The sequence below is a fragment of the Pseudophryne corroboree genome, chromosome 1 (genome assembly GCF_028390025.1).
Source record: "Pseudophryne corroboree isolate aPseCor3 chromosome 1, aPseCor3.hap2, whole genome shotgun sequence".
NCBI classification, from domain to species: Eukaryota; Metazoa; Chordata; class Amphibia; order Anura; family Myobatrachidae; genus Pseudophryne; species Pseudophryne corroboree.
This window is the reverse complement of record NC_086444.1, coordinates 92246660-92259064: the sequence shown is the minus strand read 5'-3', so window position 1 is coordinate 92259064 and position 12405 is coordinate 92246660. Positions and strand designations below refer to the sequence as shown.

At 42.4% G+C, this 12405-nt stretch overlaps 1 protein-coding gene across 2 annotated transcripts in view; it reads left to right on the top strand.

The window, feature by feature from the left end:
• Window positions 1-10670, top strand: part of C6 (complement C6) — a 162293-nt gene extending 151623 nt beyond the window's left edge. For both annotated transcript variants that reach the window (XM_063961425.1, XM_063961418.1), the window contains exons 14-15: window positions 7399-7531; window positions 10319-10670. In XM_063961425.1, the coding sequence (XP_063817495.1) occupies window positions 7399-7531; window positions 10319-10329 (144 nt within the window). In that variant the 3' untranslated portion in view covers window positions 10330-10670. The remainder of the gene's footprint in view (window positions 1-7398; window positions 7532-10318) is intronic.
• Window positions 10671-12405: the final 1735 nt, after the last annotated feature.

The window sequence follows — 12405 nt, the reverse complement described above, 5'->3', positions numbered from 1 at the left end:
ATCCGCAAGCGCCGGCGTCCGGCGTCATGACAACCAGACGAAGCTCACTGAAACACACATGAAAAAACCGGATTGCAGTGAAACAGAATAAACAGACACTTAAGTGAACATAAAAAAATCTAAAACCTAATACCTAGTGTAACACATTTAAGATCATGATGCCTGGCTACAAACACTTTCTGAACAATTTCATTTAAGGACAACAACTATGTATTAGTGGCATCAATCCCACATAGAGTACACTAGTGCGCCATGTGGGTAATTTACAACGATCCTGTCGACCTGAGTTATAGACAGTATTAATGGAACTATTTAATGACCAAACTAAACAAGAAACCAACATAAAAGAAAAAAAACTGAAAAAAATGGAGAACATGTAAACTCCCCACCAAACCATATCATTCACATATTACAACATAAATGCGACAATTAAGGTCCCAAAAGCAGATTAAATAAAGCATGCCAGCCCTTGATGTTCATTAAGGCCACGAGGAGACAAGGTATCTAAAAGAAAGATCCACTTTGCTTCCCTTTTTAATAATAAAAGGCCACGGTCTCCCCCCCGTTTGAGTGGGGGAATGTGGTCTATAATACGGTGTCTTAGCTGGGCTAGAGAATGACGTGCCTCAATAAAGTGACGCGCTACTGGCTGATCAATTTTTCCTGAGTTAAGCCCTGCCCTGATTGAAGACCTATGTGCCGCCATCCTTTCTTTAAAGGCACATTCCGTCTTGCCTACATAGTGTAGGCCACACGGACAGCTCAATAAGTACACTACAAATCTAGTGGTGCAAGTCACCCGATGTAAGATTCTAAACTTTTTCCCAGTGTATGGATGATGGAAGCTGTCTCCTGCAATCATGTGGCTGCACTGGACTGTTTGTGAAGCCAACTGACAGAAATAATATGTTGTTGGCTACTAGCCATCATCCGTTACCCCTTAAAAGGGGTCTGCCTTATTCACAGATGCTGCGTGTACGTAGAATCATTAATGATGCTAGTGAGGTTGAGCCTGCATTGGATTCCATGGTGACTAAGTTCCATCAGAGAGGTTACCCTTTGGATGATCTTCTAGCGACTAAATTAAAGGTACTTGCCACTCCAAGATCTGTTGCACTTACCCCTACTGTTAAAAACACTGAGAATCGCTTGATTTGGGTGAATAAGTTTCACTGTCAGAGTAATCAAGTTAACAAACTCTGTAAATCCCTATGGCCAGTAGTTAGATCAGACAAGCAATTGAAGAGTCTGAATAATGCTAGGATCATGCCAGCCTATAGGAGGGGCAAGAACATTAGGGATCATGTCATGAAAACTGACATACAATTTCCCCCATTGAATAGTGGTAGGGAGACCGGTTTTCTTAATCCGGCACGGTTGGGTTGTTTTAAGTGTTTGGGCTGCACTACGTGCAGCCACATGATTGCAGGAGACAGCTTCCATCATCCATACACTGGGAAAAAGTTTAGAATCTTACATCGGGTGACTTGCACCACTAGATTTGTAGTGTACTTATTGAGCTGTCCGTGTGGCCTACACTATGTAGGCAAGACGGAATGTGCCTTTAAAGAAAGGATGGCGGCACATAGGTCTTCAATCAGGGCAGCGCTTAACTCAGGAAAAAGTGATCAGCCAGTAGCGCGTCACTTTATTGAGGCACGTCATTCTCTAGCCCAGCTAAGACACCGTATTATAGACCACATTCCCCCACTCAAACGGGGGGGAGACCGTGGCCTTTTATTATTAAAAAGGGAAGCAAAGTGGATCTTTCTTTTAGATACCTTGTCTCCTCGTGGCCTTAATGAACATCAAGGGCTGGCATGCTTTATTTAATCTGCTTTTGGGACCTTAATTGTCGCATTTATGTTGTAATATGTGAATTATATGGTTTGGTGGGGAGTTTACATGTTCTCCATTTTTTTCAGTTTTTTTTTCTTTTATGTTGTTTTCTTGTTTAGTTTGGTCATTAAATAGTTCCATTAATACTGTCTATAACTCAGGTCGACAGGATCGTTGTAAATTACCCACATGGCGCACTAGTGTACTCTATGTGGGATTGATGCCACTAATACATAGTTGTTGTCCTTAAATGAAATTGTTCAGAAAGTGTTTGTAGCCAGGCATCATGATCTTAAATGTGTTACACTAGGTATTAGGTTTTAGATTTTTTTATGTTCACTTAAGTGTCTGTTTATTCTGTTTCACTGCAATCCGGTTTTTTCATGTGTGTTTCAGTGAGCTTCGTCTGGTTGTCATGACGCCGGACGCCGGCGCTTGCGGATTACGTCATTGGACGGAGCGGGACGCGGCGGGCGGACGGCGCCATGCTCAGATGGAGAGGGCTATATAGGTATGTATGTTTTATTGTCTTGTTGTCCTGATGAAAATGTATGATTTTATACATTGAAACGTTGATTGTCTCTGCAAGGCATCTGCTTCTTCATTTATCGCCGTGAGTGCCGCCTGACTGGTGTTTGTATATATATATATATATATATAGTTAATTTTTAATTTTTTTTGAAGGCAAAAAGTTCATAAGTCTAATGGATATGAGGTAGCTCATATACTGTATCATATAGCGTGGCCAAATAGCAAAACTGTAGCAAGGCATGCTGGTATGTATAGTTCAACAACAGCTGGAGGACCGAAGGTTGCCCATCCCTGCTGTACAGTGTGAAGTAAAAATAAATAAATAAATGGATCAGTAAGAATATGCTCCATGTACAGTACTGTACAGGACTGTAAAGTCTTTTCCACAGGAAATGTGTATTAGAGGTATACTGTATACAGTAAATGTACAGTAAGTCACACAGGCAGTTCCTGATCAATCCTGTGATACAGTACAGTATGTGAAATGCTTATATTCTGTATATAATTTAAAAATACAGTACTGTACTACACTTACAGTACTAATGTACAGTATACTGTACAGATTTTTTTTTTACAAACACACAAATGCATCCCAGACACAAATGCATGTACTGTATAGTACAGGAGACAGCTTATACCCCACCCATAGTCGCTGTGTATTTTAGATAGCGTGATGAGACGCTCCTGCGCATTGCCCTGATTCATGTAAAACCTGTGTGCATACAGTATTTCTATTGAATGTAAGGGTACAGTACAGTATATTACAATAGAAAAAAATAAAAATAAAGTGTCAGAAAAAAAGTCTGGCACACGCCTCATGACAGATACACAATCTCATGTGTAAATGTAAACAGTGATCTCTTCCCATTGTTTTTTGATTATGCCCTAATGGTTACAGGACTGGGAAGCTCACATACTGTACTGTACTGTATCCCTAACTTCAATGGACCATACTCTAGCATGCTGCTGTGTAATTTAACTAGGGTGCTGAGATGCTCCTTCAGCATTGCCCTGATTCTTGCAAAACCGATGCCATCGCTGGCTCCATAGCTGAGGGCTTCCATGAGGTGCAGTGTCACGGGCAGCAGCCATTTTGTCAACTTGCTACTGTATGCGATCGGGTCTGGTGTATCGTAATGTGCATAGAGCTCGCGTATCCCTAGTGCCCCTGTATAATTTAACTAGGGTTTTGAGACTCTCCTTCAGCATTGCCTTGTAACTTGCAAAACCTATGCTGTCGCTCCCTTCATAGCTGAAGGTTTCCATGGGGCTCAGGGTCACGGGCGGCAGTTATTTTGTCAATTTGTTATGTGGTTGAATCTGGTGTATTGTACGGTGTATAGAGATTGCTTATCCCTATCACCCCTGTGTATTTTAACTAGGGTATTGAGAAGCTCCTTCAGCATTGCCCTGATTCTTGCAAAAACTATGCCGTCGCTCGCTTCATAGATGAGGGCTTCCACGAGGCGGGGGGGTCACGGGCGGCAGCCATGTCAATCGAGTCTGGCCTGCTACAGTACTGTATGTGTACCTTTCGGTGCATAGAGCTTGCTTATCCCTACAGCAGCTGTGTATTTTAGATAGCGGAATGAGACGCTTCTGCTGCTTTGCCCTGATTTATGTAAAACCTGTGTGCACACCTCTATTGTATGTTTAGTTAGTTATATTACTATAAACGAAAAATAAAAAAAATAATTAAGTGTCAGGAAAAAATTAACATGCATTCGCACTTTGGGTATCGAACCCTAGACGCTAAGCATGGGAAGCAGCACACTTTATCACTCGGACACGTCGCTGCATGACAGATACATAAGCTCATGTGTAAATGGTTTTGATTATGCCGTAATGGTTACGGGACTTGGACGCTCACAGAACCCTAACATCAATGGACTATACTGAAGCTTTATCACGTTCGTTTGCGACAGTATATACTGTACTATTTGCATCTGGTATATACTGTACTGTAATGAGACGCTCAAGTAAAGTAGTTCAGTATTGTATTTTAATGGAAAACCACACGGAAGCGCAATGGTGATTTTACAAAGTGACATCTGGTGGATGATCACAGGTATTACACGCAAAGGTAACACCAAATGCTCTGTGTGCCTCTCTATGACTAGGAAAGCCTCCTTGTGCCCAGGCACGCTGTGTATGCATGATCGCAACTAACACCTCAGCCAGTAAAGATAACAGAGGCTCCATTTATATTACAGGTGCCCATAATCAGATGGCAGAATTATCAATCAGTGTTGAAATCTGTATTGCACATATGCCTAAATCAATCTCAAGCTTTAAAAGATGCAGGTATTTCTTTAGGCAACTCTGATTAGTCCTTTGTTAAGGAGGAAATAAGTTCAAGAACAAAAGTCCATATTCCAGGCCAGGAAAATATACAATAAAAACATGGGGAGGAGAGTTACCCCCAATATAGTCCACTCACATGTGGGGATAGACTGCGGCGTCTCCCGGCTCCTGGTGCTTAACCTTTTTCAATGATAGAGTTGTCTGGAGCGCTGGTTTCCATGTATCCCTGCTGTGCAGCATGTAGTGGTCAGTCGTGGGATAAAAACAAGGTTCTTACGCGTTTCACCACTTCCTCAGAGGCATATGAGAAATACAGATTTCAACACTGATTGATAATTCTGCCATCTGATTATGGGCACCTCTGATATGAGTTATCGTATCCATTAGATGTATGAACATCTTGCCTTTTTTTTATTTTTTACTATTAATACATTTTTTTATATGAATTTATAAGTGGTCATGCCAACCGATGTGTTATGAATTATATATTATTACTGACGGGAGAAATGTGTGCTGAGCGATCTTAACACAGACCGCTCAGCACACATCTCTCACCCCGCTCAGCACAGCTGATAGAATTAATACCACAGAAACTTATTTCATTATCAGCTATATTCAGCCCTTAATCTGTCTGCAAAACTTTTTCAAACAACTATGAATTACAGTATCTTGGTTAAGATCAACAGTCAGTCAAAATGGGCCATTAATCAGAATCAAAGATACAGTATACTGTATGCTATGTAAAAATCCTTAATTACAAAGGATTAAATGGTATTACTTAAGTGAGATAAACAATAATGATCAAAGCAAACAAAAACCCCAATTACACAATGTAGAACCTAAAAAAACAATAGAGCATGTACAACTAGTCCTCATCTGACTAAGAAAAAATTGATATTTAAAAGTACTTATATATTAGAACTGAAAGCAAGTGACAAAATATCCAGTTATCCCCACTTGTATATTTTGTAAAATATGATGGACGTTTTAACAGTAATTAGAAAATCATAAGAAAAAAAGATAACATTTGTCAACTAATAATAATAATATGGTTCAATAAGTAAGGTAACAAGACCTTTACATATGTAATATTATAACGGATCGCTGCTCATCTTGAACGTCTGTCCTGCCATTATCAAAGACAGTGCACCAAACCTAAACCTGTTTCCGTGACATTACGCTATCACCGTACACCTCGGCAAGTTGGCGATTAATGTCAGCTGCTGATGTGCCCTGTAGACGTAGTAATCTGATCACACTATGCACCTCAATGTATGACCATGTTTTCCCCAGCCCGTCATTTGATGTAGTGTTTTGTTGTGGTACTTGGTCAATTATCTGTTGTTTTTCCATTAACAATTTCAGGCTGTGATTAAAAAAAATATCCTTACAGAGTGTAATAGAGTGAAGAGTAGGATAACCTTAATCGCATTAGGTGACACAGTCACATCCCATGCCAGTAGGGGTGGGAAGTAAATTTACAGCGGGGGCCGATGGACATATTTAAATAGGAGGGGACAGTGACACGCCCTCTAGACATTTTCTTTCAATAAGATCTTTTCATTGATTGAAAAATATATATTTTATAACTTTTTGAAGGCTATTCTTTTAACAAAAAATTGTCAATTAAGTGGTTTAGGAAAACACATAGCAACGACCAAAGGCGAAACACTACTTGAGTGATTTTACAAGAGGGACAGTAGAGGGCGCTGTATCGTAAGCTACATAGAGTAGTCTCTCTTAGTTCTGAAGTGTGTTCACTTATATCTTCTTGTTAATCCTCTATGCTGTAACATTTACAGTACCTGTACTTGTAATAGTTTCGTTTACTACACAGTCTTCCCTTTGTGCTAATGCTTGAACAAAGAAGCATATTGTGAAATAAAATACTGTAACATTTTTAGGGGTGTTCAAAAGGATTTGAATTTCACAACAACTCTTCCTGGACTTAGGGGCAGATGTATTAACCTGGAGAAGGCATAAGGAAGTGATAAACCAGTGATATGTGCAAGGTGATAAAGCACCAGCCTTTATCTAACTGTTAATTGACATATTGGAGCTGATTGGCTGGTGCCTTTATCACCTTGCACATATCACTGGTTTATCACTTCCTTATGCCTTCTCCAGGTTAATACATCTGCCCCTTAGTGTGATGCGTTTTGCTCCTTCCAGTTGCACTTTGACAGGGAGAAACATTTTTAGGCTCTCTGTGATATAAAGCTTCAGACACATAAGTGCCACATGTAATAAAGACAATCCTGATGTCATCAGACTCTCATGATAAATGATGCTAAGTGAACCAGTTTTTTTTGAGAAACACCGGTCTTAGGGGTCTATTTATTAAGCCTTGGATGGAGCTAAAGTACCAGCCAATCAGCTCCTAACTGTCATTTTTCAAACACAGCCTGTGGCATGGCAGTTAGGTGCCGATTGGCTTGTACTTTTTCTCCAACCAAGGCTTAGTAAATAGACCCCTTAATCAGCAATGGCGGAGGAATCTAGTGCCGGTATTTTGCCGTGTGTCGGGATTCCAGTGCCGTATGTTGAGCGCTGGCATCTCAACCGCCGGCATCCTGAATTCATCCCGACAGGTAGCATAAAAGACATGTTAGTGAAATACCAAACAGCTTCAGTAAAGAAGCTCCTGCTAATTCCGTGACAGTTTTCCATTAATGCAGTTTTAGAGAATATATGTGCTGTAGAATAATGATTTTCTCCCCACAGAATGAGAAGAGATGGTATGACGTAGCCGAGGAAGTAGAAGTTACCTGCTTCACTGGTTATACCCTTTATGGGTTCCAGTTCCTAAGATGTCTCCCAGATGGGACTTGGAAACAAGAGGAAATTGAGTGTCTTCGTAAGAATTGTATTCTTCTTAATTTATTGTTTGAATTCATATGGAAATGTAGGATAGATTATATAAGATTTTGGGGTCAATTTATCAATATCCAACTCTCAGAGACAATCTGTGCGGCTGCTTGACGTAGCGATACAGATTGTACTTGTGCTGGGTTCCTCTGTGAGGCTTCTCACCCTGATACCTGCAGCCTTATGTCTCCAACCTAGTGTTACAATAAAATGCATTAGCCACCTATGTGCACTGTAGTTTGACCAAGAGGGAATCCAGCAAAGCTTCTCCGGCTTCACTGTTCCCCCGTTACTGGCTGCAGGTGATGAATTCCACTGTCCCAATAAATGTTTATGGGGACAGAGGTAAGTGTTGCTAAATACTGTAGGTGAGCACTGGTGCAATCTCTGATTTCTCTGGTGATAACCTTTTGAAACATTGGGCTTGATCCAGAGGTCTACCAGATGCGGCCCACTCCTGAAAAAACAGTGAAAGGTGGCCCTTAGGCTACTATAGGCCGTTCTTCGCATTACGGAGACTGGTAATCCAGCAGCACAGCAGCCCCTATAGAAACCTATGGGCACTGCTGTTGCTGTCAGTAATGGAGGGCCCGCGCTATATATCTGATTTATCTGCTGCTGTCCCTCCTTCTTACTTCTTGGGGATCCTTAATGGCTGTGTGTACCTCTGAAAATGGGCGTTTTGGTGGGATATCTTGCAACTGCGTACTGTACTTGATTAATGATATCTAGAAGCTGATTGTCTACCGAGGGCAAATTCTTTAGAGGGGTTGATACATCTCCCCCTTAGGGGGTAAGTTTACTAAGGTGGGAGGTTTTTTTGTAGAACTGGTGATGTTGTGCAGAGCAACCAATCAGATTCTACTTAACATTTTCTAGCTGCTTCTAGAAGATAATAGATAGAATCTGATTGGTTGCTATGGGCAACATCACAGTTCTAGAAAATACTCCTACCTTAGTAAATTTACCCCTAAGGGTCTAAGTATGGGTCTGATTCAGAAATGGACTCAGTAGTACAGTAGCTATGGGGTCTATGTGCTAAGCATTAAGGTGCCTATTTATACCATCAGCATCCAGGATGCGGATGACAGGTGATAAAATCGCCCCAACTCGCACTGCGATAATTGATTACATCGCAGGGATGTATCAATTATTGCGTGCAGGGACAGAGCTTGCGGTCAAGGTCTGTCCCTGCGATGATCCTCCGCAGCATCATCGGGGTATTTTTCTGAAAAAATACCCCGATGTCCTGCTGTGCATGCGCCGCCCCTGCCGACATCGCACCCGGTCGACCCCCCCGTTGCGACTACCCCCGCACACCGCCGACCCCCCCCCCCCAAGAAGATCAATATACTCACCAGTCCAGGGAGCCGGTCCGCGCTGCTTCTTCTGGGCTGCTTGGCGCCGGATCCTGTGCACTGCGGTGACACCCGGTGCTGTAAAGTGTGCTGACGCTTTGCAGCGTCACTTTACTGCACCGGGGTCACATTGCAGCACATGGGGGACCCTGCGCCCGGCAGCGCTCACGTAGTAGCGGACACCTGCTCCCTGGACAGGGGAGTATGTTTTTTTTTTTTTTTTTTACTTTTAAAAAAAATCTTTTTACACTGTGATCAGCTTCACTCTGCCGGGTCCCCGCTCAGCTTTCTCTGCCGGTGGTAGAGAAAGCTGGGCAAATGCCTCCTTATCACAGTGCTGCCCTGTAAACTCACTAGCCTGAGCTGGCGAGATTATCACAGGGCACACTGCTGTATTTTCTCAGATTTTTGTTTTGTAAATTTGGCCACATCACATTTCCCATTATAAGTATGGGGAATGCGATGAGGGTTACTAAAAAAAAGTGAATTAAAGGGGTTGGAGCAGATTTTCGTGAAAACTGCTCTAAATGCTCTTTAATACATTCAGGTGATACTAAAATAATGTGAAAAGGGGGTGAAAACACCCTTTTTCACATTATTTTAGTAAAAATAATGTTAATAAATAGACCCCTAAGAGAGATAAAGGAGGAGCTGTACTAAGCAGGGGCGGCTCCAGAGGTGGAGCTACAGTGCAGTCCAAAGTTCAAATAGAGGAACCACACCAACTGTCACCAACTGTCATCCCAAGCTGACTATCAGTTGGTGTGGCTCTGCTATTTGAACTTTGGACTGCGCTTCAACCCCATCTCAGGAGCCGCCACTGGAGAGTGATAAAGTACCAGCCAACTAGCTCCTAACTGGCGTGTTACAGGCTGTGTTTGAAAAATGACAGTTAGAAGCTGATTGGTTAGTAGTTTATCTTTCTCCACTTTATCACTCTCCACGGCTTAGTACATCTGCCCCCAAAGTACCAACAAACCAGCTGCTGTCATTTTTCAAACTCAGCTGGAAGCATGACAGGAGCTGATTGGATGGTACTTTATTTCTGTCCGCTCTAGCTCTTTCCAAGGCTTAAGCTGGTTACACACTTAGTGGTACGTCGTCCGATACGGCAGATCATTCTGTCCTTCATTAACATCGCTCAATGTCTAGCTGAGTTCCAAAATGTCGACTGGGTACACATCGCTCCCCTACGCCTTTAGATGCTACTTCTAGGCTAAAATATGCTTATGCTGCAGGAGGAGGCTCTTGTTAGACACAGCATCAGATCACTTGTGTGAACATTAGGCCACATGAGTAACCCTCAGGTGTGCGTACATGAATCAGACCCTATATACTTTTTAAAAAAGACCAAACATTAGGTTTAAAGCATTGTTCAATGTTAACAAGACCTTTTTCTGCATCTTTGTTCTAAATAGCGACCTTCTGAGGAAAGTTCTGTGGCACAGAAACACCTACAGGGTATACAGCACATCATATAAGGCTCATTTCATCCTCCTCATATCAGCGAGTCTCTGCAGCTTATGGACACCAATGACTATCACTAACAGAGCAGTGGCAATCGGATGTACACGCCGGCACAGAGAGCGTGAGCACACCCCAGTGACGTGACAACACAACGGGACACCCTCTGCTGGTATAGGAAGCGACACCACGGACAGACTGCTTGTAGTTCCGCAGGACTGTGTAATACATACTGTATAATATTACTGTCACTTACTCTGTGTCTCCATCTAGTCCTGCTAACAAATAAACCTCATCCTGCTAATACCTTTATAAGGAAATCATTTTATTATGGCTCAATTGTTGCAGTTGTGTTTGGCTGGATAGGAGCTGATCAAGAGCCGTATAGATGATATTATATGATGCAGTGTAATAAGAATATTATTCATTCTTACCTTAAAAAATATTTTTTCTTATTGCACTAATATGTAGTAATGTTCCTTTATTACACTGACGTCTCTGCTATATTATATGGCTGCAATGGGTTGGGGCTGATATGCCGGCTGTCATACTGATGGTTACAATCCTGACAGGGGTGAGTATGTTAACCCTCCCCCTCTACCCCTCCCTTACCGCAGCCTACACTTAACCCTCCTTTCCGCAGCCTAATCCTAACCTTCCTTCCCCTGAAGCCTAACCCTATCCTCCTCCCCACAAACTAAACCTAGCCCACCCACCCCTACCCCCATGGCTTACTTCTCTGGTGGGCTAATAATAGTCGTTCAGGATCCCGGCGATTGGTATTCCGGTGCTCGAGGTCCCGGAGCTTGGTAGCCGGTGCTCGGGATCCCGGCACCGGTATCCCGAGCAGTGCTGGAATTCGGCACAGAGACCAATTATATCCAGGTATATCCAGTAATTATAAAATGTATATTGCAGCGGGATTCGGTCAGGATCCCGCTGCAGTATGTCTTTTCTGATTACAGTAATTTGTGATTCTGAGAGTTTGGAATTGTGCACTGGATATAATTTGTCTCTTTCTGTATAATAAAGTGAAATTGTATCTTCTGTAAAGGTGTCCCCTTTACAGATAGAGTAGCAGGTCTCATGCTTGAGTTTAATTTCCTATAGAGACGTATTTCAGTTCCCAGTCTTCTTGTCGCATTTGTTGGAATCCTTACGTCAATATTCATTAGTAGAACCATGGGTCCTGAACATCATAATCTGTGGCTTCTCTTTGGCTGTATCACCCTATCCCTACCCTCCTGGACCTCTCCCGTGTCACATGCAGCTCTGTCCTTGCTAATATTAGAGATGTGCGCGGACCCCATGTTTTGGTTTTATTAAATCATTGTGTTTTGGCAAAACCTCCCTCAAGTGTTTTGGTTTGGATTTGGTTTTTAGTTTGTTTAAAAATCCAGAAAAACAAATCAGTCATTTTTGACAAAAATCTAGAGTGCATTGCTGATAAGTAATCTGGTACATTATCATGCATGTATATACAGTATTTATGAAAGGGCCCAGGCGTTGCACTCTCTAATCATTGGCCACACCTCTAAACATGGGCCCCTACCACTGCATTCCCCCGGTGGGCCCTACACGCCCCAATCCGACACTGTCTCTAGCTAATATGATATATTCATGAGAGTGGATAGTTCACTGTCTCCTACAAGATCAGCATCTCCTGAATTATTTTGTTCTGCTGCGCGCAATGATTTGATTGGATACAGCTATTCTATAACTGCCCTCGTGAAACCTTGACATACTGTATGTATGAAAAGCAAACACGAATATACTCTGATCAGTTTCAACACAAAGTGAATGGGATTTCTATAAAAGACTGTAAAGGGGGGTACACACGGAGAGATCTGTGCTTAATTCTGCACACAATCTGCGCGTGTCGCTATCACCGGTTCTAGATTGGCCTGCATTCAGGCACAATCTTGTTACATCGCAGACTTCACCGCTGTGTGCTGAGTGCCCCCCCCTCGCCCACTCCCCCTCCGCTCAGCACACATCGCGCTGTGTGCTGAGCGGGGGAAGAGATGTATGCTGGGTGTTC